Source organism: Rattus norvegicus, chromosome 2 (genome assembly GCF_036323735.1).
Source record: "Rattus norvegicus strain BN/NHsdMcwi chromosome 2, GRCr8, whole genome shotgun sequence".
In the NCBI taxonomy this organism is placed as follows: Eukaryota; Metazoa; Chordata; class Mammalia; order Rodentia; family Muridae; genus Rattus; species Rattus norvegicus.
This window is the reverse complement of record NC_086020.1, coordinates 46,058,574-46,086,558: the sequence shown is the minus strand read 5'-3', so window position 1 is coordinate 46,086,558 and position 27,985 is coordinate 46,058,574. Positions and strand designations below refer to the sequence as shown.

General features: G+C 41.5%; 1 protein-coding gene and 1 pseudogene across 14 annotated transcripts in view; both read right to left on the bottom strand.

The window, feature by feature from the left end:
- Positions 1-27,985, bottom strand: part of Slc38a9 (solute carrier family 38, member 9) — a 77,689-nt gene that overhangs the window by 15,861 nt on the left and 33,843 nt on the right. For all 14 annotated transcript variants that reach the window (XM_063281731.1, XM_006231929.5, XM_006231930.5 and 11 more), the window contains 7 exons: positions 26,408-26,529; positions 26,216-26,279; positions 25,400-25,493; positions 19,620-19,790; positions 16,575-16,634; positions 12,566-12,757; positions 10,420-10,527 (listed from right to left, as the gene is read on the bottom strand). In XM_063281731.1, coding sequence (XP_063137801.1) covers positions 10,420-10,527; positions 12,566-12,757; positions 16,575-16,634; positions 19,620-19,790; positions 25,400-25,493; positions 26,216-26,279; positions 26,408-26,529 — 811 coding nt within the window. The remainder of the gene's footprint in view (positions 1-10,419; positions 10,528-12,565; positions 12,758-16,574; positions 16,635-19,619; positions 19,791-25,399; positions 25,494-26,215; positions 26,280-26,407; positions 26,530-27,985) is intronic.
- Hnrnpr-ps1 (heterogeneous nuclear ribonucleoprotein R, pseudogene 1) lies at positions 12,764-15,781 on the bottom strand (annotated as a pseudogene).

The following is a 27,985-nucleotide window of genomic DNA, read 5'->3' as shown; positions in this document are numbered from 1 at the left end:
AGAGGAAAAATGGCTAGTCATGGTTCTTAGATGACAAATCTAAAATGCATTTCTTAAAAATCAAACTGGATAAACTAAGATATAGTTTTGTTGTGGAATGTAGTATTTAAAAATCATGCTGTTGAGATTTAATACCAGGACAAATGTCTAGGAATCAAGCTTGTCAAGAACGACTTTGCCTTTTTTTAAAATACACATAAACAGCTGTAGATTATGTTCTCAAAAGAAGAAAGCAAAAAATGCTGAATCACTGGTTTTCCTCGGTTTATAGACTCTATTTCAAATTAACAACCTAATTTTCTATAATAAATATTTAAAATAATAGTCTATAAGCATTATTTAGAGGCGGGTAATAAATATGTGAACAACTAGTTACAGGGAGTCAGGCTACAATTTACTTGGCAGCACTGGTAGGTCTAGGCACAGCATGTGGCAACGTAGAGAACAATCTACCTCTGATTCAGCTTGGTGCAAAGAGCAGAAGTGTAGAAAATGCCTCCTCACTGCACTGCTGTAGAGAGGAAGGGAAACCACTAAGAATCAGTCTCCAGCTCTAAACACGAACAGAAGGGAAGGCAGCAATACAGAGAGCTTCCCTTCCTTTTGCTCGATTTGTCTTACTGCCCCAGCCTCCTGCGGTCCATACTCACTGGGGTGAGTCACCACCATGCCTGGCTTATTCTGTTTTCTGTCATATTTCCTGCCTGTCACCTTTTATCTGTGGACGCAATCCTTCCTTGGTTAGCTTAAAAAATGTTTTTCAATAATCTTTTTGCAACACCTCTTAATGAACTGAGGTCACTTCTAGTTGACAACAGCATTAACATACACTATTACAAAAGCACTGTTTTTGAAAATGATAAACTAACTCACTGATATGTTTAACAGAGGAATAACTGACAAACTCTTGAGCTGGAATCCAAAGTAAAGCAGCTAAGTAGAAAAACAAACCAGCAATCATGGCGGTTCATGCCTGCAGTCCTAGCACTGGGAGGCTGAGTCCGGGGTCAGTCTGGGCTATTTAGTCAGTTCCAGGTTTAACCTTGGCTAGAGTGAGATCCTGTCTCAAAAGGCCACCTGCCCCAATAACAACTTTCTTTTATACATATAACAACAAGTTAGAAGCTCTGAAAAAAAAAAAAAACAAGCGAAACAATCCCATCCATATCAGCAGAACAGACATAAAATTTGGCCTATCAATACTTTCCTTTCTACAAGCTAAAATGTACATGCATGCACTTAGACGTGTTACCATGGGAGTACAAATACTCAGATCTCCCTGAGTGGGACCCTAAGCAAGGAGATTGCTAGCTGATGGTCTCTGGCTGCAGCCCTTGGGTGTCTGCTGCCTTTTCCTGGCCCCAGTCATTCTACTGGACAGCAACTAGCCAACCCGAGGGTCGCAGTGCATTAGGGTTTGGGTATGTTTGTGTGACCCTAGACTATTCTAGAGGCAGGACTCGCACTGAGGGTCATAGTGGGCTGGCCAGGACTTCCGATTTTATGTCTGTCCAATCTGTTTCCATTCTTTCTCTTCTTTCCTATGTATCTTGACCATGCTTGGTCCGGCTCCTAACCATTTTGGCACCTGCTTACAGGAGAACCTAAACTGATCTGGTTGGTACTGGAAGTGGTCTGAGAAACTGGGAAGTGAGAAGGGATCTGGGGCCTGGCTCACTCATTTCCGTATCATCTGTGCTGTGGTTTATGATAGATCCTAAGTTTCTTTTTTGTTTTGAGATGGGATCTCATGTAGCCCAGGCTGGCCTTAAACTCACTATGTACTTGAGAATGACTTTGAACTACATGGTCCTCTGGATCTAGCTCTCTGGGATTAGAGGTGTGTGCCACCATCTGCAGTTTCACGAGGTGCTGAGGATCAAACCCAAGGTCTCTTGTATACTAGGCAAGCACTGGAAGAACAGTGCTAGCCCAGCCCCAAAGGCTCCGACAGTGTTTCACTGTGAGTGAGAGTGACTAACAGAGGGAAAGCGGCCCTGACCTCACCCTTTCTGGGGATATTCCATCATGACAGCTTACAGCTTCACTATAAATTCTGTTTTCAAGCAGAGAACTATAGGGCCATTCTTCCTTTTTTCTGACGCTCTTCTGAGCACATAAAAGCCTATCTTGCAAGTGTGGGAGGAGGAGGAGGAGAAGGTCATGACTGGCTTTCAGAGTTATATTTAGCTTAAAAGAGAAGGCTGTTCACTCCAGTCCATGCCTTTTAGGACTTCCGACCATTTTCTCAACAGATATTCTTTCACTTGAGCCATTCAGATTCTCATGATGTCCTAGATGAGTCATGTTACTTCAGGCCTTAACTGGGCACGGCATGCCCGAGAATTCTCCAATTCTCTCTTAGAGGTCTCCTTTTAGCCATTAATAGATTCCTCAGAGATCCTTTCTCTGCTTTCTCTTATGTGTGCAATCCCTCTGTACTGCAGGATGCCTTCAGCGTTTCTTTTTATTATGATGGCTACTGCATCAGCTGCCCGACTGCTCAACTGCTATCTCTTGGAGAACAGTGGCTTATGCTTTCTGTAACACTGGCACACGGCAGGAACACTATTTTCAAAACTGAAGGACTCTCAGCCATGGACACAATCAACATTCTACTTAAAAATATTTTAGAGCTGAGATCTATTAATTTTGACTGGTCTCAAAGAAATCAATCTGTCTGTGATGCCTTGTAAACTTGGTCCTTTTCAAATTGAGGCCTTTGCAGTTAGCTGACACAAATACTTTTTGAACAATATTTTTTTTAAAAAACTTGAGATTTTCATTGTTATTAAGATATAACTCATATGTTTTATTCATGTAAGGTGTACACTTACATGGTTTTTAGTATGCTCAGAGTTGTGTGATCATGACCACAATGTTCTACCATATGGATACATTATACTTTATATACTGACCGGGGATAGACATTGGGTTGCTTTCACTTTTATAATTACGAATAATGCAGTTATGAACACACACACACACACACACACACACACACACACACACACACACACACACACGGAAATATGCCAAATACGAATTTTCAAAGGATATAACATTCATGCTATGATTATTACCTCATAGTTAAAGAAGACATTCGCAATGAATTTAAAGAGCTCTAAACCTCTAGAGATGGTGTCAAACAGTTTTGCACAGTGGTTGTGTCCAGTCCATGCAGCTGACACTGTTTACTGACTGTAGCTGCCCCAGGTCCTCACCAGCACTTGCTTTTCTTCTCCCCTACCTTTTCTGATGCGTCTCTGAATGTCACATTGTATGTCTTATTTGCATTTAACTGATAGCTAATAAAAATGGTGTTTTGAAACCACTTAATCTTTCCTTTGAAAACGTGTGTGAAAAGAGGATTCGAGTTACTGCTGGGGCGGAGCTACGGTGCTTGCCTGGCACATGCAAGACCCTACACTGATTTCACTAGGAGGTGGTGGGGGTAGGGAGAAGATAATTTCAATAAATATATCTAACGAAGTACTCACACCCAGAATAAAGAAATAGAAGTTAAGACATGAAAAACAGAAGAACGCCCAGAGAAGTACTTCTCCAAAGGGCAGATCCACAGGTCTAGTGACAAAATGTGTCCCTTGCTGGGCACGAGAGGACATATGCTTGTTATCCCAGCACTCAGGAGGCTGAGGTAAGAGGGTGGCTGGGAGTTCCTAGCTACCTGGGTTGCATGGACAAACCTTGCATAGAGAACCAAATGAACAGAGGAGCCATTTTTATTAGCTATCAGTTAAATGCAAATAAGACATACAATGTGACATTCAGAGACGCATCAGAAAAGGTAGGGGAGAAGAAAAGCAAGTGCTGGTGAGGACCTGGGGCAGCTACAGTCAGTAAACAGTGTCAGCTGCATGGACTGGACACAACCACTGTGCAAAACTGTTTGACACCATCTCTTAAGCTGGACACAGCATGTTCTTTGACCTAGGTTTATACCCATGAGGAGGCAGCCATGTGTTCTGCAAGATGCATGAGAATGAAAGGTACTGCAAAATGAAACTAGTAGCAAAAAGTTAGAGACTACTCACATCTTCCATAGTGGCAAAAGCAGACTGTGGCAGAAACACAAAGCAGTGACAAGAGCAATGACCTACGAATAACACATGCACCAGTGTGGACTGACCTCACAGGGTAATGCTAACTGAAAGATCCAGCCCCCAAACAATACATACTGTGTATCCCATTCATATGATGTTGAAAAGCAGGCCTAACCAATCTTTGGTGTGGCTCTCTTATAGGGAGACAGTGACAAGCAGGAAGAATAAGAAGATCCAGTCATTAGCGTTTTGACCTGAATGCTGGCCAGATGATAGCTACAGTTTGTGGAAATCAAACTCACACAGTTTTGCATATGAATATTCTGCCTCAATATTGAAGCTCCTAAACAAATGAAAATCAAAGGGTAGGGGATATACACAAAAGTAGATACAGATTCTATTTTATTTAGAGATACTATTAGGCATCAATATGTGGTTAAAATGCAGTCTGCTTTCAACAAAACTGTTCCAAATGCATGAGGAGGAAAAAATTTTGTTTTCTTGTTATATCAGAACTGAATAATGCTAAGAAAATGGCAAAGTGGGGGCTGGGGGGAGGCCAAGTCAGTACTTACCATGTAATCATAAAGACTTCAGTTCAGAGCCCCAGTTACATGCTTAAACCAACCAACCAAACAAACAACAAAACTTATCAGCACTAGAGAAGTAGAGACAGGAGGATCCTCACGCTTACTAGCCAGGGTATCAAATCGAACCCACAAGCTCTGGTTCATCTGAGACCTTGCCTCAAAAAAGGGTTACAGGTTGACTGTGAAAACACTGATATGCAAACCTCTGGCTTATGTGTGGTGCAGAGAGAGAGAGAGGAAGAGAGAGAGGGACAGAGAGGGAGAGCACTAGTGTCTAAATCTCTCTGAGCCAGCTTGTGAGGGCTGGGTTTTTGTTTGTTTGTTTTGTTTTATTTAGTTTTTGAGATAGGTGTTACTATGTAGCCCAGACTGACTTCTAATTTGTGGTCATCCTTCTGGCTCAGTCGTCTGGGTGCTAGCGGTACAGGTAAGGTATGAGATACACTGTATCTAGCTCAGAAATGCCACCTTAATTGCAGCTTTAATTATACTAATTGTTAAGTGTTACTCTAGTGTGGTGGTTTATACCTGTGATCTTAGCACCATGGAGGAATGAGGAAAGAACATGATTTGAAGGCTATCCTCCGGTACACAGTACATTAGGCCAGCCTAGGCTACATAAAACCCTGTCTGCCTCCCTTTCTCCTCAGAGAGGGAAACACAAGCAAAAATTGTTAAAGGTTAAACAACAATGGAGGCATGGTTTAGTCACTAAAGCACGCTCGGAGCACGGAGAAGGAACTGGATTCCATCCTCACATGTGGTGCTTATAGTCAACACGGGATCAGAAGGGCTAAGTAATCACATCCGTAATTTGGATTTGAAAAATCAAGTATTATTTTTATGATTATGATAGAATTCCTAGTAAGCTGTGCATTGAACTGTTTTTTTTTTTTTTTTTGAGAAAATAAACTCTTTTCCTTTTCAGCCCTTTAGCCCTTTAGTTAATACTAGTTCCTCCCCAACTTTTTTTTTCATATTTCTTTTTTTTTTAATATTTACTTATTTATTATGTATACCTCATACAGCTTTCTGCCTGCAGGCCAGAAGAGGGTGCTAGGTCTGATTATAGATGGTTGTGAGCCACCATGTGGTTGCTGGGAATTGAACTCAGGACCTCTGGAAGAGCAGTCAGTGCTCTTAACCACTGAGCCATCTCTCCAGGCCCCTCCCCAACTTTTATTCAAGCATTGTGAACTCTCCCCTCTCAATCTACATAAAACATCAAACATGGTTTGTAGGCCACCCTGGGCGTCTGTCTACATCTTGCAGTTTGTCTGGCCTTCCGAGAGGCCTGTTCCTAGTTCTCCCTTCATCATGTCTCTTACACCGTAATGTGACTTAGAAGGAAGTAAAAAAGCACATTTACTTAGTCAATAATTCTTTGTTTACATCTGTTTTGTGTGTGTGTGTGTGTGTGTGTGTGTGTGTGTGTGTGTGTGTGTGTGAGAGAGAGAGAGAGAGAGAGAGAGAGAGAGAGAGAGAGAGTGTGTGAGTGTGTGGCAGTCAGAAGACAGCTCGAGGGAGCTGGTTCTCTCCTCGGATTGTGTGTGTTGGGGATTGAACTCAGGGCGCCAAGCTTGGCAGCAGCGCCTCTACCCACTGAGTCAGCTCACTGACCAGCAACACTTATTTCTTATTAGCACTCAGTGTGCGCCAGGACATACTATAGGATCTGGGACTAAACAGTAGTACAGTAGTTTACAAAACAAAAATACCACTTCTTGGGGTTGGGGATTTAGCTCAGTGGTAGAGCGCTTGCCTAGGAAGCGCAAGGCCCTGGGTTCGGTCCCCAGCTCCGAAAAAAAGAACCAAAAAAAAAAAAAAAATACCACTTCTTTTCTCAGAGTGTAATATTCCAGTTAAAGGAGACAGATTTGTAAGTGGAAAATGAATTTTTGGTATTGGAATTCAAGAACTCAAAACACTTAGAGACATTTCTGGATAAGTTCCTTTTACTGCAAGTTTTGCTACTTGGTAACACTCGGGAACAAAAATGGATTAGAGTAAGTTGGGTCCCCATGATCCTGACTCATTAAAATCAGGCATATTAACAGATACCACAGGTACATGCATACGAGATAAGAAGAGCTTTAAGAAAAGTCTTAAGGAGTCTGGGGTGGACGGATGGGTAGTTGGAGATCTGAGAACACAGCGCATTCAGACACTGGGAATGGGGAATGCCAACATCTGAGATAGCAATGTGCTCAGCCTTTTCACACAATGCAGGAAAGCCAGTGCAGTGTGGTGTGAGTCAGAGGGAAATTGGGTAGATGGGGAAGGAGCAGAATCCTCAGGCCAGACCGGCTGTAAGGACTATGACATATAGTAGACCTGGTGTCATTCTCAATGACACATGAAACCATTAAAGATTCCTGTGGGTTCTGGTTTGTGTTCTGTTGTTTTTGTATTATTTGTATATTATTTTGTATGAGACTTACTATGCCATTCAGGCTGGCCTTAAACTCCAGATCCTTTAAGGTATGCATGGTCAAACTGGCTTGGGTTGTTCTTCAAGTGTTACTCTAACTGCTGGGTGTAGAACAGTTTAAGGTGGAGAAGACAATTAGTTAGGAGGACACTACTATAATCCAGACAGGAGATTAATAGCTTGACATAGTTTTCTTTGGTCAAGATGCTAAGAAGTCAGATTACCAGCTGTTTTAAAAAATAAAACAGACATACTTTGCAGATGGATTGAGTGTGGATGGAGAACAAAGACTACAGTATTGACCAATGGAAAACTGCAGCTTTTGTTTTAAGCTAGAGGAGCCTGAGAGAAGAGCAAGTCAAGCACGCTGCTTGACAGACGGACACTTAAACAAGTATTTGGTCTTCATCACTTTGAGCTGGACATATCCACAGACATCAATGTAGACAGAGAGAGAGAAGGTGTGAGTTGGGCCCATGAGAATGGACTTCATGAAGGATCTGGGCAGGATACAAAATTGGGACTGGTTACCACACAGACAGTATATAGAGCCAGTTGACTGTGTGGGATAAAAGTCTTTGAATGACTACGAAAGTAGAATAAGTGCTTAGTGTTCCCCCAACTACTACCTGAGAGCAAGGCTGATGGTAGACTTACTAAGAAGTCGAGGTTTAGAAATAACAATACAGGGCAAGCAAGATGCACTTGCTGCTAAAACTGACAACCCGAGTTCCATACTTATTGTACTGGCTACTTTTATGTCAAGTTGACACAACTAGTCATCAGAGGAGAAGGAATCTCAGTTGGAAAATACCTCCATAAGATCCAGCTATAAGGCATTTTCTCAATTAGTGATTGATGGGAGAGGGACCAGCCCATTGTGGGTGGTGTCATCCTTGGGCTGGTAGTCCTGGGTTCTATTAGAAAACAGGCTGAGCAAACCAAGAAGAGCAAGCCAGGAAGCAGCACCCCTCCATGGCCTCCAAATGAGCTCCTGCCCCCAGGCTTGAGTTCCTGTCCTGACTTCCTTTGGTGATGGGCTGTGATGGGGAAGTAAAAGCAGATTTAAGCCTTTCCTCCCCATCTTGCTTTTTGGTCATGGTGTTTTGTTGCAGCAATAGAAACCCTAACTAGGACACTCAGTAACCACAAGTTGGAGGAGAAAACCAATTTCAAAAATTGTCCTGTGATGTCCACACACATGCTGTGGCATGTGCATAAATAAATGAATGTAACGAATAATTGTAAAAAAAAATAAGAACACACAAAGTTCAATCAGAATTGCACAATACTGTGACTTCTCATGAGGACAGGAGAGTCTTACCCTCCAATGCTCTGTTATTTAGTTAGCCTCTCAGACAGTCCCTAATCACAATGTAGTAACTTTAGGATCCTAACTATGAAACTATGCCTTGTTTACTCTTTGTTGTTTCCCCTTTGTACTATATAAAACTGGACAGTGGGAAATGAATGACTTACCATCTACTTAGAAATTTCTTTTCTGTTTCCCAGATGACTTTTTTTCCTTTCCCTGGTTATACATCTTTATAAACATATTTGTTTTATGTTTAGGTGTAATCGTGTCTGTGTGAGCATGTGCATGTGAGTACATGTACCCACAGGTGTAATCGTGTCTGTGTGAGCATGTGCATGTGAGTACATGTACCCACAGGTGTAATCGTGTCTGTGTGAGCATGTGCACGTGTGTACATGTACTCACAGAACACTGGTCCCTTGAAGTTGGAGTTACAGGTGGTGGTCGCAGGTACTGGAAACCAAATGTGAGTCCTTTGCAAGAGCGACAAATACTCCTAATTGCTGCATCTTGTGTCTAGCTCCACTAATTATCTATTTTTAGTGTACTATCATTAGTAGGAACTTTCCTCACTATTGCTTAATAAATAACCATAGAGTATTAAAAAGCAATATCCTAGACTATTCTGTTTTCTGTTTTGTTTTTGTTTTTTTTGTTTGTTTGTTTTTGTTTTTGTTTTGTTTTGTTTTGTTTTTGGTCTTTTTGTGTCAGGGTCTCTCTATTAGGTAGCTCAGCTGTCCTGGAACTCACAGAGATCCATCTGCCTCCTCCCACCCAGTGCCTGGATTAAAGGTGTGTGCCGCCATGCCATCCTAGAGAGAAGCTTGCCCTTTCAAGGACCAGTATGTTGGAAAAGCAAAGCTAATAAAGTCAAATGGTCTGAGAACAAGTAGCCATGGTAACATAACAGCAATTTCCAAAGACTAACCACTCAGTACAGATTGAGACCTATGAAGGCTATAACAAACAAACAAACAAACAACAATAACAACAACAACAGAGAGGGAGACAGCTCCAAGTACAAACTTCAGAACTATGGCCAGATTCTGAGTAGTGACTGGGATCGCAGACTGCTGGAGTTGGTGGCGGAAGGACAGAAAGAACACAGACCAGTCTCTAAACTAGAATTGAATGCTATTCTCCCATGATCAGTTTGCAAGATATTTTTGAGGCAGTCATTTTCATTTCATAATCTTTCTTCTCACTTAGTAAAAATTCATTCATTTATTCATTGTTTCATTGCTTCTTTAATGTCCTACATCTTTTACATTTGGGTGAAACTAAATTGTCACATTATAATCAAGAGGAAAAATGGGACAGATACAAAAATCCATTTAATAATCATAATCTTAACCTGAAAAGCAATAAAATTACAAACAGAAAAACCCATAAGGAGAATGAGTTTTCTCCCTTCCCTTCCCTCCCCTTTCCTCTTTCCTTCTTTCTTTCTGTAGATAGGGTCTCACTATGTGTACTATATAGCCCTGGCTGGCCTGGAAATCACAATAAGGCCAGGTAGCCTCAAACTCATAGCAATCCTCCTGCCTCTGCCTCCTGAGTGTTGGGGCTAAAGGCATGTGTGCCATCCTGCCCAGCTAAGAACAATGATTTTTATGGGCAATATCACCAACATGCATCATGATGTTCTAAGTCTCTGACATTCAAAGCATGTGCTCCTTAGAAAGGTCTAGAGAATAAGTTTTTGTTTTTTCAAGTGCATTATAAATTAAATAGACTTCAAGAGTCAAACTGAAAATAAAGCCCTGGTTATCCCTAGCTGCCTGAAAAACCAACTGTTGTCCTATTTTGATTATTTATTTATTTTTGTTTTCCTGAGGCACATCTCATTCCATGGCCCAGGCTGGCCTAGAACTCAAGGTAGCCTCCCAAGGGCTGAAATGGCAGGTGGATCGATACCACATTAACCTTGTATTACCTGCTTTAATCTGACAGTTCACAGCAGTTAACTTAAAGAACATGTTATCATTATGTAATGATTTCGTATTTTGACAAACTCACCTGGTACAAAAAATTCTGTTGGCGCAAACCAGTGAAATTCCAGATGGAATCCTAAGCGAATAGCCTTCAGGGTAACAATGAAAATCAAATAGAGGACAGATACCGTACCTGTAAGGGACAAATGAGCAAACCCAGAAACCATTTATCATCTTTGTATATCTTACAGACTACTTTAAAAATCTGGACTGGAGAAACTATCTTGATTGATTATTCCTATTTAAAAAAACAAAACAAAACCCCAGCTAGATTCTAAAGACTAAAAACTAGCCTTGTGGGTTATCAGAGAATGAAGCAATGGCAGTAACAAACTTAAGGACACAAGACTAGGGACACCATGAGTCACTCACTGAATAGGAGCTGCTCAGTTACTTTGGGAATCCAGTGGAAGCAGCAAGCAGACTCCATTACAAAACTGACAGTTATACAAGAAAAAAGTGAAAACCACTTCTTTTGGTTTTGGTGTTGAGAGATAACCAACACATGGGAAGTTTGCCCAGTTAATTAGAAGTGACAAGAAAGTAAAAAACAGGGAAAGAAAAATAGCAAGCACGAGAAAGGCGAAGGGATGAGCTAGTGGATGGCTACGTGCGGCTCTGCCACACAGTTTTTAGTAGTGTAGCAATTAGAGGACCGTTATCTTTTAATTTAAAGAAGGTTTTTGCAGTTCTGGGAATCAAACTCAGAGCCTTGTTGGTCCCCACTAGGTGAGTCCCCACAGCTGCAACCCCAGAGTATTCCTGTTAAGAAAGGACATGCAGCCATCACGGAGGACAGCAGAGCTGTTTATGAACGCCCTTGGATGCTGCTGCTCTGAGGTGGCAGTTATAGGAGGAAGGGGAACGTCAAGAAGGACAACTGCAGAATGTCCTGGAGTCTGCTTGGAAGCCTAAGGATGACGGTGTCTCACTGTGCAGACCCTGTGAGCTCACGTGCTTGTGAGAGACTTGTGCCACAGGGAAGTCAGAAGGGAGTCAGGGAACCACAGTGAACTCTGCAAGCTGACCTATAAGGGTTTAGAGATTAGCTGATTCAAAAAGATGAAGAGAGGAGGCCGAGCCTATGAACAACTCGTTCTCATGCTCATGCTGGCTGGCTTCCATGAAGGAGATAGTCGGAGGCCTATCTTTGCGCTTTCCTTTCTTCTCCTGCGAACCCAGCTACATTCTGGTTTTGATGTCCTAGTTCTTCCTTGATCTGGTGGGTATTCTGATGATTGTACACTGCAAGCTGCCTGCTGGGAGAGCTTTAGAAAGGGGTAAAATCCTGTAGACTGTTTGGGCCTAATGAGTCTTTACAATTTGTATCTCCATTTCTCTAGTTAACGGGACCTGAGCTTTCACCGGAGTTCTGTCTGTCAACTTAAATAGATTCAAAATATTCTTTTGGAGATTTCTGTAAACACACACACACAGAGGTGTGATCCTTTAAGGAGGCAGCTGCACTATGAAATCAAAACTGAGGAAGAGCGAAGAGCAAGAGCAAAGTAAACCCAAGAAGCCGAGCTAGGACTGGGGCAGAGCTCAGCAATAAAGGGTGCTGCCCAGAAGGCACAGGGCCCTGTTGTCTGTCTGCTTACTTTTAAAGCATTGGGTTGAATGAATGCTTTAAAGCATGGATGAATGAATGAATTGGATGAATGAATGAATGAGGAAGAAACTTAGCTACGGAATGATCTTCTATGTTTAAAGTTAGATGATCAACACCTGGCTGCCCATCGCACTTGGTTCTCTCTGTAGCCGAGGATGACCTTGAACTCCAGCTCCTCTGCCTCTATCTCCTGAGCACTGGGTATGTGTCAACAGGCCTGGCTGTGTAATGCTCTTAAGTGGGAGTTATTGTGATACCTCCTCAGACTTTAGTCTATTTCCTCTAGCTGCATTCTCACAGGAAATAAGAGTCGTTCAAGAAGGTTAGATGGGAAACCTAGTAATTCACATCAAGAAAACCAAACTAAAAAACAAAACATAGCAAGGCAAAAGGAACCTGAAATGGTTGTGCCCATTTTTCTGTGCCAAACCTTACAGAAAAACAAAGAGTGGCAGAATCAAAGTATCATGTGAATGGACAAGTTCAGCAGCTATGAACAGCGGGGAAGGTAACAGTCTCCCCACTCACACTGCTCAAGTTCCACAAAGCAGCATCTTACCCAGGATATTAAATTTGGAGAAGAACGAAGGAGACTTGAAGTTGAGCAGCGGCAAGAGGAGCCCTATAAGGTAGAAGGGCACTGTCTTGGACTTGTCCCACCACCTCTCAAACAGCCGCACCTCCGTGTCACTGTTGTAGAAGATCATGGAGCTGTTGTCAGGATGGCCACTCCCGGCGCTTGGACAGATCACTGTGAAAGTGAGTGCATGCCATGTTAGAGACGAGGGCACACAGCTGGAGAGGGTCACTGTGCCCGGGGACTGGCACCTGTGAGGCTGTCAGTGTGAACGCAGGCTCCCTTCTCAGAAAGGGCTGCATGGGCACTTTAGGAATCGTTTTTGTTTCATTGCTTGTTTTGAGTAGATTTTTGAGTTTTATTGAAATCTTACGTGAACAAGAAATTGGAAATACGATGACATCAAAGAACAAATTATGGCTTTGATGTTTATGCCAAACAAATTTTATAGGGCAGATTTCAAAAAGGTGTGGTTACAATGATTTAAAAACACAGTTAACCTGCTTCTAGGAATGCAAAACCGAAGTCATAGGTTATTTTCAGTACAAATAAACTTCAGTCTGTTTGCTCTAATTTCTTAAGTACTAAGGCGAGGCACTGCTTGTACTTTTATTTACAGCTTACGTCATACTCCTGTGTGATCTATTCCACATCCAAAACCACAACTGTCCAAACCAAAGGCTTTGCAAAGTCATGATTTACAGTTTGTCCTGAAGCTAAGCTGGAGCTTGGGATAGAGCATTGTGGGCCCAGAATAAGGGACCTCTGCAAGCCCAGTGATGTCCAGGAGCACTTAGAAAAGAAGAGATAAGAAGCCTTGAGAGTATACACAAGAGTGACTTCTTCAGCTGAACACAAATGGCAGCAAACTGCTACTTAAAGATGAAACAGTTACGCCAATTTTGTTTGAAGAATGTAGATCTAGGGCCAATCGGATTTTGAAAGAATCGTTTATAAGCCCTCACTTGTCTATTTCCACTGTTGCCCATAAGTATCCTGATAAAACTCGTAGTTGTCATTATTGTAACCATAGTTACCAGAACAGTCACCACCTTGCTGAAGCGGCTGCTGGCGATGGGTTGAGAACCCAGTTCTGTTGGTTGTTGGTTTGACGACGTTTGGAATCAGGCTGGTTGTACCCATCTGCCTTTCTCTTGCCTCCTACATTGCGCCCTTGATTGCCCCGAGCTCCACGAGAACCAGGGCCTCTCTGCTGTTACACAGGACCCCCTCTGCCACCCCCTGAGCTTCTTGTGGTCCCAAAGGTGCCCCCTTGTGAACAGCCAGCTCTACTTCTTTAGAGGTGGTGATGGAGCACCTCGCCCCCCTCCTCCTCTTCCTCTTCCCGCATAGCCACCATCAAAGCTACAGTAGGGATCTTCATAGCCTCCACTGAAGTTGTGAAAATCATAACCATAGTAATCATCATAGTAGTCTTCATAACCACAGTAATCTGGAGCTGGCCATGCCCACCTCTCCCTCTGTGCCCGCCTCCACCTCTCCCTGGAGGTGGCATCAGGAGGAGGTGAGGATATAATCCTCATACGCGGTGCTTCTGGAGCCCTGTCTACAGCTTGGTGTTCTTTCCTTTTCCTGTCTGGTAGCATAGCTAAGACAATTTCAATTTCTTCCCCTTCTATTTCTTTTCCATTCATTTCATCCACAGCCTTGACAGCAGTTCTCTCTATCTTCAAAATGAACGAATGCATAATCTGTCAACTTCTTCACCCTCTCCAATTCTCCAAATTGGGAAAATGACTTTTCTAATATTTCTTCTGTCACTGTAGTAGCCAAGTTTCTCACAAATAAAACTTTTACCTTTGCCATGCCTTCTGGATCTGGTTCTTCCACGGGGTCAGCCCTCTCGACTGTAACTACATTTCCCCACACTGACTTTTCCACTCATGAGCCAGAGTCTGGCTTGGGCTGCTGACTTGTGATCCTCATATTCGAGGAAGCAGAACCCCCAATTCTTCTTTTTGTCATCGGGTTGATGATCCAGAATAATGCCCACCAGACCCTCTGTGACTTTACTGAACTCTTCTCGAAGTTCTCTTTAGTCTTATTCTTTGGAGTGAATCCAACGAAAGTCAGTTGTTTGCCACAGAAAAGCACACTCCCAGGACTTTTCCAGGGCGAATCTCACAGCTGTCACACGGTTTAACTAGTCCTTGGGCAGCTTCCTTTCCACAGAAGGTGATAAACGCATAGCCTCTGTTCTGACCAGAGTGGATCCATCATGAGACGTAGACTCCAGACAGGACCAGCCTTCTCAAAAAGGGGCACCAACTCATCCTCATACAAGTCTCTTTGAACTGCTGTGGTACAGACAGAGCTCCTCCTTCATTAAATTCCCTGAGAGCATCAATGACTCTTTTGTCAAGATTGACATAAGCTACCAATCCCATGGGCAGAGCTGGGGGCGGTGGCCTGCCTATGAGAATCAGTGTGAGGCACCTTGAAAACAACTATGCACGTGCCATCCCCCTACTTTAGGAATCTTTCACCCAAATATAAATAGTGAAAGGCAAAGGAATCTTTAAAAAGCTTTGAGGTAGCATGCATGTTCCTCAGCCCCACTGCTGGACTGAAAACACTGGACTGAAAACATTGGACTGATGGTATTTCAATAATACAAAAAACATCATGCAGAGCAATTATTGCATTATTAGCCATATAAAGGCTAAATAACAAGCATTTTCTCTATAATTTGTGTGTGCATGTTCATCCCTGCTCATGTGCAGAGGTCAGAGGATAGCATGGTGGTGTCAGTTCTTGCCCTCCCCCATGCAGGACTCGGGATTCAGTTCACGTCAGCAGACTTGCTGCCAGGACCTTTACCTATCGACCCATTTCACTGGCCCCCTTTTTCTTTTCTTAGTAACAGCAACAACAACAAATCTATGTGTTAGGGAATTAAAAGCAGAAATCCTCGATCACTGGTGAAAAACTGAAGAATTTAGAGAATCTGAACAATTCAGAATAATTCTGCAGTTCACTCTATGGATAGCCGCCTAAGGGTCTAGATGGTACACTGAGAACCGGGGAGTCTGGAGAATGTATCTATTCCCTCTTTCCCTTTGTCCCCTCCCTTTCTGCTCTCTCAGTATCTATCTATCCACCCATCCATCCATCTATCCATCCATCCATCCCTCCATCCCTCTATCCCTCCATCCCTTCATCCACCCATCCATCCATCCATCCATCCATCCATCCATCCACCCATCCACCCATCCATCCCTCCATCCCTCCCTCCATCCATCCATCCATCCATCCACCCATCCATCCATCTATCCATCCATCCCTCCATCCCTCTATCCCTCCATCCCTTCATCCACCCACCCATCCATCCATCCATCCATCCATCCATCCATCCCTCCATCCCTCTATCCCTCCATCCCTTCATCCATCCCTCCCTCCCTCCCTCCATCCATCCATCCACCCATCCATCCATCTATCCATCCATCCATCCATCCATCCATCCATCCATCCATCCATCCATCCCTCCATCCATCCATCCATCTATCCATCCATCCATCCCTCTATCCATCCATCCATCCATCCATCCATCCATCATCTGTTTGCTATGCCACAGTGAGTGTGTGGAGGTTAGAGTGTAACTTGAGTTCCTTACTCAATCACGTAGGTCGGTGGGTTCAAGCTCAGGTTGTCAAGCCTGCTGTCCTTGAGATGTCTCAGCAGTCTTACTTTAATGCTCTTTTTGATCTCTTTCTTTTATGGAGCTGAGGATCAGACCCAGGGCTTCCCACTTGCCAGGCAGGTGCCCCGCCGGCGAATCACACTCAACCATTTGTTTTTAATAGATACACCTATTCCGAAACATAGCACTAATAATTTAACGGTGACTCAGTAATGTAGCGACATCTTTTCCCCAACCATTTGCCTAAAATGGGGTTGTGGATTCTATTTTTAATTCCTTTTGGGAGTAGGAATGGGGACGAGGAAACAAACTGAATTCCAGACTACTTACCAGGGCTGCTATTATTGGTGCTCAGTACAGTGTCTGTGTCATTAATGTGATGAATAAAATCTAAAAGTTAAAGACAAACATATAGTTCAACGATGATGCCAAGTCCCATCACCATCTAAAGTCTTCTGCTTATAATAGTAGTTATTTACTACATATAATATTGAGTTCACTGACCCCAAACTATTTCAGCATTACATATGTCACTTCTAGTTTTCTTTGCCTAGAGAAATGTCATTTGCTTCATAGTGCCATGTAGAAATATTTTACACAATAATTTTACATAGAATTTTATATAAGGTTTAAAATAACAAACAACAACTAGCTGGAAGACTGAACTAATGGCAGTCGAAGGTCTGGAAGGAAGATGGTGTATACAATGTTTCCTTTACTCACACTGATTTATTGGAGTACAACTACGTTCTATGTAGAGTTCTCAAGAATGCCAAAAGGGAAACGACTGTACCTGGCCAAGCCTATTGGGAAATCGCTTAAAGTTTTCCTGAGATACAGTAAATGCTTCTAGAAAGCTGAAGCTGGATGGCGACTATTGTGCTTGTAAGAACTGCGGAGTTACACTGGGGGAAGCACAAAGGATAAGGCCCACGCAGGGGCTCAAGCACACATGCCGTTCTCTGCTGAATGTGCGATGGGTAAGCTCTGTGCTCAGTCAGATGATGTTGTTTGTGTGGCACAGGGTCATGCTTCATACCTAAGACACAGCTATACCAATGCTTGAATTACAGCAGTGAGGGGCAGATCACAGCCCGTGCTCTCTCAATGGATGTGACATTATTATAATATCCAGGAGGAAAAGTCATTCCTAAGGGGAGGGAAAAACACCTTACTTTTAAGAAAGATAATGTGGAGATATACCATTTTATTAAAGGTTTTGTGATATTAAAATTTCACCAAGCATAATTGCAAAAAAATGTCTAAAAAGTGTTCTCAAGGGGTGATACTCTTTTTAGAAGTGGGGAGTTAGAAAACCCTATTTGAACAGACTACTGGAACAGAAGAGTGTGGCAGCTGCTACAGTTACGTGAGGAACATGTGGATTCCTTGTATTGTTCTGTTTATTTTATACGTTTGAAATTTTTATAACAAAAAGCATGAGTTTTATAATGAACTGAAACTACACTTACAAAACCAAATTAAGGTTTAAAACTTAAACCTTAAGGTTAAAAACTATTTCTAAAGTATGTAAAACTTTCAGCAAGAAAAATTTAAAAGACATTAAATATAAATTTAAACTGTGCTATGATTATGGATAGGAAAACTTAGTATCCTAGCACACTTTCTTCCCACACCTAAAATTTAATGCAATTCTTATTAATCCCAAATCAATAGCCTAATGACATTAATTATGGTATGTTGACTTAAAAATTCAATGCAAGTTCAATCAAGATCTGATTATATTGTTATAACCTTTATGGAAAAAAAACTAAACTAAAAACAACTAATCTGAAAGTAATATTAAAAAAAAAAAAGACCTGTCTAGAATCACCACATAGAAGTGAATACAAGCTATGAAGACGTTTAAAACAGTGGTGGATATATTGGCTAGTATAAATCATGAGCCTTTGATGCCCAAAACCCAAGTGGAGGAAGGAGAAACCTATTCCCCAGATTCTCCTCTGACTTCCCACGTGTGCCCTGGCATGTATACCCACCAATACACATATGGATACGCACCCACACACAATACAAATAAATGCCAAAAAAGGGAGCTTAAACTGAACATCTTCCATTCAAGTTAAAGTCAGTGTAAAAAGCGCTTGGCTTGGGTATTGAACACCCTCTTCAGAATTCTAGAGCTGCGATGAGTAGGTAACAGCTCTGTGGTACTTAAATATTATTTAAGATTCATTATTCTCCTGTTTTCTTTTAGCTCCTAATGTTTCAGTAAGTAAACTGTTTACTGTTCAAACATCCAATTCCTCAATAACACATACCAGTGAACTTCATAAACTTTTGTTACAGTAGTACAGTTTTGTGGAAACATTCATACTAATTCGAGCCTTTGGAGAAGCATTCCTCATAAAGGTTACTGTAGCTGGGAAGGCCATTCGCCCTGGTGCGGAAGCTGCTGCTGCTATTTTGCTAGAGGGCCATGATGTGTCTGTTAAACCGCCCTCTACCTAACTGTTTATGCTCATGAAGCAGTGCTGCTGCTAGCTTTGGTTAGGGGAGCTTCTTTTGCAGTGGTCCGAGGTGAGTGCCAGAGCATGGAGAAAAAATGACTGTTGACAGCACAGTGCAAGTGGGACAGCTGTGACACCCTCTCCATGCTCATGGAAAAACCTGAGAGATTAACCACCCACCCCTCCCCTAACAAACAAAACAAACACCCCCCAAACCCCAAATCCCTTAGGATGCAGAGTAAGTCAGGGGCAGATGGCAGGCTAACTGCTGGGCATGACATGATTTGCACTTTGAACGCATAGTAATTGTGACTATCTTCTTAAGGCTGGGCTTGTCAATACACTTCCAACAGGCATCCCCCGATGGGGAGGGAAGACAGTGTTGCCAGTGGTGCAGCCAATGCTGAAGTGGGAGTGCACCAGCAGAAGAGCTCTCACCTATATTCCTGTAGGCAACCCTGAGGAAACTCACTGGGGGACAAAAAGAAAAAAAAGAAAAAAAAAAAAAAAAAAGGCGTCAAAGTAGGAGGAGTCTAGCTGGGAGGAGGAAGGGAACTACAGGGAGCAGTAGAGACCAGGAGGGCATAACAGGAAGTGAATGATTGAACAGGAAGTGCATATGATTGAAATGCATTATGAAAATGTCAGAATGAGACCTGTTATTTATGTAAAAGTTCACGTTTATACACATGACATTTGAGGTCATAAGCATAGAAAAGCTGAATCAAGCACATTATCCATATTTATAATACTTTATATATAAAAATGTGAGGCTAGAGTGAAAATATTACAATGGTACATTATCCATATTTATAATACTTTACATATAAAAGTGTGTGGCTAGAACTAAAATATTACAATGATATTTGAGAGTAACTGTGTTAAAGACTGGATCAATACTTACTAAAAATAAACTTTCCAGTATTAAAAAGAAAATTAGACATAAGCACCCAATAAACTATCATTGCTCCAATGAGAGACACCAAGGAGAAAAGGAGACTTGACCATTGCCCAAAAGAGCCAAAGTAATGTTTGCAGACATCTGGATATTCCCAGGTAGTTGTGTCCGATGTAACTAGATAAAACAAAAGAGAAAGAATAAGACTGGGTACTGTTACATACTCCACATTTATAATTCGTTTTCCCCCAATTAACTCAAAATATTTAGCAAAATATTGTGGCTACTTTACCAACAAATATGACAACATATTATGAAAAAAAGCTAGCAATTAAAATATAAAATAAAATAGAAAGGTGATATAGTGAAATAGTATAATCTGAGAAACAAATAGGATCCAAACTTCTTATAGCAAATTAGAGCACGTGATAACCAAGAATAGGAAAACTAACTAGAAAAAAATAGAATATGCACTCTCTTTTTAGTTTTTATGAGACAGTGTCTTGCTACACAGCCCATGCTAACTAACCCCAAACTCACAACCATCCTCATGCCTCAGCCTCCCAGGTTTCTGGAATTGAAGGCATAAGTCACCTGCCAGTTCATTAAAAACACTACTTAACAGTTAATCACTATTCAACAACATGAGTGAAAGCTGTCTTCAGTCATATTTTATGCTACAAGCCAATTTAAATTTTAGATAACTACATTAAGAGTGTAAAAGTAAAGCTAGGCATGCTTTAGTAAAGAAATGCACACTTCAGGATGCTGAGGCAGGAATACGTGGACTCAAGGGCAGCCTGGGCTACACGGTGAGTTTCTGAACAGCCTGAAGAACATAAATACAGTGAAGCAAAGCGACAGCAAGAGATAAACTCATTACAGCAATGACGTCTACTATGAAAGGTTATCCTGCCTAGGAACTGCGGAAACAGCAGTAGGGAAACAGAAAGTCTCACAGAAGCCATTCAAACAGAGAAAGGAAGTCACAAGAACTTGTAGATAGAAAACTAACAGCAACATGACAGAGAGTACTTTGTGCAACTATAAGGGCACCAAGGATAACTGGGAAGATACAAACAATACCATTAAAGAAAATCATACCACTTAGCAAGCATAAGAGAAAAATAGAACAGAACAAAACCGGGAAAACAAAATAACAACATGCTTCAAAGCGGCCTATCATTCATGTACAGCCGGTACTGCAGGGAACTCCTTCCTTCCTTCCTTCCTTCCTCCTTCCTTCCTCCTTCCTTCCTCCTTCCTTCCTTCCTTCCTTCCTTCCTTCCTCCTTCCTTCCTTCCTTCCTTCCTTCCTTCTTTCCTTCCTTCCTTCCTATTGAACCCAAATAGCTTTACACATGCTAAGTATGTGCTCTGCTACTTAGCTATATATCCAGCCCAGGATATTTTCCCCTTAGGGGTCAAAATTTAAAGAAGCAATCCCAAAGAATACACAAATTATGTATAAATTATTTTTAGAAGGGTATCACTTAAAATAGTAAACAACAGACAATTGTGTGCAACAGTACACAATCATTCATAATACAATACAGCCACAATGTACAACGCAGTCATTCAACAAACCAAACAACCAACAAATATAACAATGGTGACCAAACCCATAAGGTTTGCTTAAAAAGTGATGAAGTTGGAGACAAGATTGTAATAAAACATACTAAATGATAAGAATTTATATAAAAAGATAAAAGACATTTGCATGATAAAATATTTAAGAATTATGTAAAAAGAACACAAAGACATTTATATAAGAAAGAACATGGGGTTGGGGATTTAGCTCAGTGGTAGAGCGCTTGCCTAGCAAGCGCAAGGCCCTGCGTTCAGTCCCCAGCTCTGAAAAAAAGAAAAAAAAAAAGAAAGAAAGAAAGAACATGAAATATTTGCATTTCTATGGCTGGATTATTGCAATAGCAATTTCTTTGTTTCAATATCTCAGTAGGGAATAAGAACACAGATAGGTCTAACGCAAGGTTATTTTAACTGCCCTCAGATTATAGTCACTTCATGACTCATCTTGTTTCCCAGGGGTTGGGGTAGAGAGAATAGTAGTATACAATGTGTCTGTTTGTCTGTCTGTGTATACTATATGGTAGTTAGTATATAAGTAGGACCAGTAAAGTCCTGGCCTAGTCCCCAAATCCTGTCCAATGTATGTGATTTTATGGCTCTACTCCAATAGCATCCTTATAGACATTGGGGTGTCTGGAATAAAAATAAACAACACAAAGAAAGGAAAAACATGTTTACCATAACTGTCCAATCGTACTGGACTTTGAAGAGCACAGCTTACTTATAGACTCTGCCCAGGAAAAGTCCTCATGAGCGAGGGACGATAGCCACCTCCCTGATTAGCAATTATACCATTAATGTTTGTGTGGGAGTTTCACTGTAACTTCTGTACAGGGCACCAACGGATTGGTTTCCTCTGTAGATTACTCAGAGCATGGACTCCACCTTGGAGGCATATGGCTCTTTCAAATGTCCTCTTGACTAGCTTGCCAGGATGATTCTGGTAATGACCTGTAATCTTGTGATATATTTCCTTTAAAGTTTTTATGTCTTTTGTATCAATAAGGAGAATCTCAATTGCTAGTTTATACGCACGATCTCCCACATTTTTCCTAATATTTTTATGGCTTTATTTTTTTCATATCTGGACTAAATTTTTGTATGAGGTATCACACAGAGTTTTTCCCACCAACTGATACACAGTTTAACTGACACCAAATATGACATTAAACTCATACACCTGAGGTCTAATTTTATAAAGATTAAACATTTTTATTCCACGTGTGTGGATGTTTTTCCTGAATGTCTCTGCTCCATGTGGTCCCTGAGGTCATAGCAAGGTATTTGATCCCCAAGAACGAGAGGTTGGACAGCTGTGAGATGCTATGCAGGTGCCAGGGACCAACCCTGGGTCCTCTAGAAGAGCAGCAAGAGCTTTTAACCAGCAGCCACCTCTTTATCCCTTCCACTCTACTGTCTCCCTGTCTCTAAGGCAGTAGCCTTCTGCTTTATTACAACGACTTTGTAGCATGTCTCAATACCTGGCCAGTCTGATTCTTCCACACCACTTCTTTTTTCCCTAACTTTCCTGGCTTTGTCTGAAATTGGACTGAATTTATACATGTGGCTTCCCATACGAATCTTCCAAACAACATGGCATGTTTTTCTTTTTTTTGGTTCTTTTTTTCGGAGCTGGGGACCGAACCCAGGGCCTTGCGCTTCCTAGGTAAGCGCTCTACCACTGAGCTAAATCCCTAGCCCCATGGCATGTTTTTCTTACGCGTGCAGATTTTATTCTTTGTGTTTAATAGCCTGGATTTTTTTCCCCATCAAATGTATCCTCTTGCTAAATTTTATCTAAGTCTTTTAGAGTTTACTGTCATGGTGCATGGATTCATGTTCTATGTACTATAGTTCTAGCTGTTGATTCTTGATTTCATAGGCAGTTATCTTTCAGATTCCTATAAATTCTAATAGTACTAGTCAGCATTCTAATACATTCTTTTGCCGTAACTATAGTCTTTTCTAGTTTTTAATATTAGCTCGACATTTTTTGGTGTACTTGATAATATGTCGGAAAACTATGAGTAAGCATGAGCATTCCCTATGTCGTCATTGTCTTCATCTTCCTCCCTCTCCCCCTCCCCCCTCCTCCAACTTAAATGGAAATAGCTTTAGGCACTTTATCACCACGGAGCTGCTGGTCCCGGTTTTGGGATAAAGAAACTAATTTGTGTAAATAGTGCTTTCCTTAGAGCTTTACTAAGATAAGGATGACTGACACCATCGGTGCCTTTTCTTGTGGGATGGTTCGCAATTGATGTAACCATGGACTTTACCTTTATTTTGTTAATGCAGTGAATTACGTTGGGCTTCTTACTGACATAGCATTCTCTCCCCTCGCTGGAATAAACACAGCTTAAACACATCCTATTTTAAACACGGGATATTATTTTTGTACACTACTGATTCTATCAAATAATGTTTTGTCACTTTGTTTCTCGTTCACTTTTTGTCCTGTCCAGCCTTGCATTAGTCTTGTGTTGACTTTGCAAAATGAACTGATGCAAGTTCACTCTTTTAAATGGAAGAGTTTAAGAAACCCAGGCGTTACCTGCTTTGTAACAGTCGGAGTGCAGAGGAGGCTTTCCACTGAGACAGCCTGAGTAAGATCCCTTCATATATAGATACACACGTATATCTCTATATACACACGTTCCCTTTATTTATACAAAGTAAAGAGCTCTTCCCATTTCAGTCAGAACCGAAACCGCGGAAACCAAAGGCTAAACAAACTAAACCAGGAACTGGAATGGCTTTTAAACAAGACTTCTCCCAAGATCTCAAACAATGAGTGACAAGAAACTCCCCAGTGACTGAGACTGCTTAACTGGAGAAAGGAGCTGCTTAGTTAAGACAGAAACAACTAGAGGTTGGTTTGCATTTGCTAATATGACTGAAGGGAAAACACGCCTGTTTAGGCCATAGATACCACACATGCACACACATGTGTGCGCACACACACATGCACACACATGTGTGCGCACACACATATGCTTTGCTTTGTTGTTGTTGTTGTGGTGGTGGTGATAGACTCTCATGAAGCCTAGACTGGCCTTGAACTCCATATGTAGCTGAGAACACTGAACTTCTGGTTCTCCTGTCTCTAACTCCCAATTCTGAGATTGTGGGCATGTACTACCATACTCAGTTTAATATGTAAATGTGACCTAGAAAGATACACACACGCGCACACACACACACACACACACACACACACACACACACACACACACAGAGAGAGAGAGAGAGAGAGAGAGAGAGAGAGAGAGAGAGCGAGCTTGATTGATTCCCAACTGCTTGGGAGAATAAAGGTAGAGTTGGAACATAGATTATTTCTACTCATAAGATTGGGACCAACGTAAACAATCCAACAAGACCCCAGTTCAAGCTTAAAACCAGCAAACAAAAAGATTAAACCTTTGGTTCTAGCACTTGAGGAGGCAGAGGCAGGAAGATCCCAGAGTCTATAGAGTGAGTTTCAGGACAGCCAGAGCTACATAGAAACTTTGACTTGAAAAACAAAAAGAAAAAAAAAAAAAAAAGAAGAAGAAGAAGAAAAGATTACCTTCCTGATTCCCGGATCCAGAATTTATACAAATAAGTAGAGGTATAATGTATCTGTACTTTAGGAATTGCTTATACTTCATTTTTTTTCTATTGATACTTTATATTTTTAGGTCTGCTATATATACGTCAAAACAAGTAAAAATAATTGGTTAGAGTCATAGGATTCTCAGTATTCTGACAAGGGCTTTATTTAAAAGTCTAATATTTTGGGGCCAGGGAGACAGAGAGGGACTTGCCACCAAGCCTGAGAACCTGAGTTCAGTCTTCAGGACCCGGTGGTGGGAGGACAGAAGTTCCTCCAGCAAGCACTAGAGGCACCCACATGCGCTCATGAACAGAGATAATAAGATGTAACCGCTTTGTAAGTGACACTTTTATTGTCTCATATGGACATCGGCCCCAATATAAATGTCTTCTCCAGAGTATGCTCAGCTCTGAATTTCAGAGTGAGCCACCTGGGGCCAGCACACGTGCATAAACACACACACACACACACACACACACACACACACACACACACACACACACACACACAGGAAAGGTAAAAGAAGAGGGCTGACACATATATAGAGGATCTGCCTCAATGGGAAAGTGTATTAGTTCCCGCAACAATGTATCTCTACTTACCTATCATACTCCGGGACTTCACCACTCTATAGCAGCAGTAAAGTGTTAGAAGGCCCATCAGCACGATGACACACATCCCAGTAGTAAATCCAGCCTTTTTAAAAATGAAGAATAACTTCATATGCAATTACATTGAAAGTCTAGACAATTCTGACAAAAAAACATGGCAGTGGAAAAATAAACAGAACCATCTGCTTTTTAAAGAGAATTCTATGTAAACAATAAAACAAAATATGGTGATCACTTTCTTTTCCAGTGCTAGTAATTGGACACAGGGCCCAGGAAGACTAAGAAAGTACTGTCCAGCCCCAAACTTAAAAGATAAAGTGGGCTGGAGAGATGGCTCAGCCGTTAAAGGCTAGGCTCACAACCAAAAAAGATAAAGTAAAAACTTCAGTTATCTAAGTAACTATTATTAAATGTCTATTCTGGAGACATATGAAACATACACAAGCTGGCTTAAAATTTACCATGTAGCCCAAACTGGTCTTGAGCTCATGAACCTGTCTCCTTAGGCTAAGGGATGGGATTATAGCTGTAGAAAATTCTCAGGGGTGAGGAGATGGCTCAGCAGTTATGCATGCATTCTGGCCTCTCAGAGCACTGAAGCCTGGTTCACAGCACCCATGCTGGGTGGCTCACAACTGCCTGCAACCCCAGCTCCAGGAGGATCCAACACCTCTGACCCCCATGGGCACAGGCAGTTAGTTACATGCAAATACCCACACTCAGACTCACACATATATATAATTTAAAAATAAAAAATAATAAATATTAAGAAATTTTCAGATAAAAGTATACTCAAAATTATATTACCTGTTTTATGCCCCAAGGAATACTTAGTATAGATGTCCCCATCATGGTATTCCAGATCATAAAACTGAAAGAGTAATAGCAGTAACAATATGAGGTCAGGCTCCTCAAGCATTTTAATTAAAGACAGAAGTCAATAGCCAGTTGTTTTCATTCACACGGTTTAATTCACACTCCAAGAAGTAGTTTACTCACATAGTAACTAAGCTGGTGTTTTTACGATAGCCTTCAGTGTAACTCTTAAGTTTATAGGCAGAGCCCAATGGACTGTACACATAGCATTCCTCTGGAGCAGGAACTACGTGGTCTGGAGCAATCTTGGGAGAGAGAAAAGAGGAACATCAGAACCAGTGACTGTATAAAAAGGATGTTGTCTATTGATTAAAGAAACTGACTAGACAGACACACTTCTCGATTTACACGGAGCTGAAACAGCTGGGTCTCTGGTTGCTGGGCTCCTTGAGGATAGTTGCTAGTGAGGTTCTGGACTATTACACTTCTCCCTTCCTGTCTCAAACGTGTGATCCCTCTGCTGCATGAGTATAGATATTATACAAAGCTGCCAGCATGTACATCTTAATGTATATTTCTAAGTCTCATACACACTTAGCATTATGCATCCCTGATTATTCTTTTAAATATAGTAGTAGGTATAAAGGAGAAATACGTTATCTATCTTCAAAGTGGTGTATACTTAACTCAGAGGTGAAGGTGGCAGTGTAAGAAACAGACAGAGATCTCAGAGTAAAGAACTGAGGTGTCAATGAACAGTAAGTATAGAAATAGCCCATAACTAATTTTTAAACGCTTTGGGTAAAAGATCCAGGTAAAAAGGTAACTTAATCAACGGTCCAATGCGGGTTCAGGAGCAGAAGACATGGAAGGCTATCTGTAACAGGAGAGGGGCAACAGAGAGCCAGCAGACAGAGTAAAGGTGACTGAGGACGTGCACCTCACTTCTCACACTGCCTCCTGCGTTTCTTCCTAATCCACCTCCCTGTTAGGGATGGGGAGAGCATCCTGTTTCCTGGTAATACTTTGCCCATCTCTGAGGGTTGTTCTTGGAGAAGTCTTTGATAGCACAGACAGAATCTGACCAGTGCGAACCAACAATCTCTTAATATTTAGCACCTACATGTAAATTTACAACTTTGTGCTATGTTTCTTGTTTGAGAGGAAAGTTAACAGCCTCGAACTGTCTCAAATTCCAGCTGGACCTGAGATTAGGAGGCACAACACAATTGAGTGCTCAGCTCTGTACCGCACCATCTCGCTGGGTAAGCAATGAGAGCTGAACTAGCTAGGGAAGACTTGAAGGAAGGGGTGGAGTAGGAGGCCTCAGTGGGATACAGGGCATGGGTTAAGAGCACAGAGATGCCGTAGCCTTCTCTTGCAGTGCCACACGATTAGTGGTGACTGTGAGAAGAATATCCTGAATGCTACGCGTGGCTTCAGAAATGCCGAGGTCCTAGAGACACAGATAAAAATACATATGAGGATTGTGTTTTCCCTGCTCTTTATCTACATTCCTCTACAATCTACATTTTCTTTTCTTCTTGCCATGAGTAAGAAAAAAAAAAAGTGCAAGACTACGCCCCATCAAGAAGGAAAAACAGCATAGCTGAAAAAGTGAATGGGAAAAAAACAAAACGAAACCCAAAGTAAGGACAAAAACAACAGCAACAACAACAACAACAAAACAATTAGAATCAAAACTTGTAAGGAGCATGGTTCAATAAGAGGTAGAAACTTCTGGTTGTGTTCTGACACTGA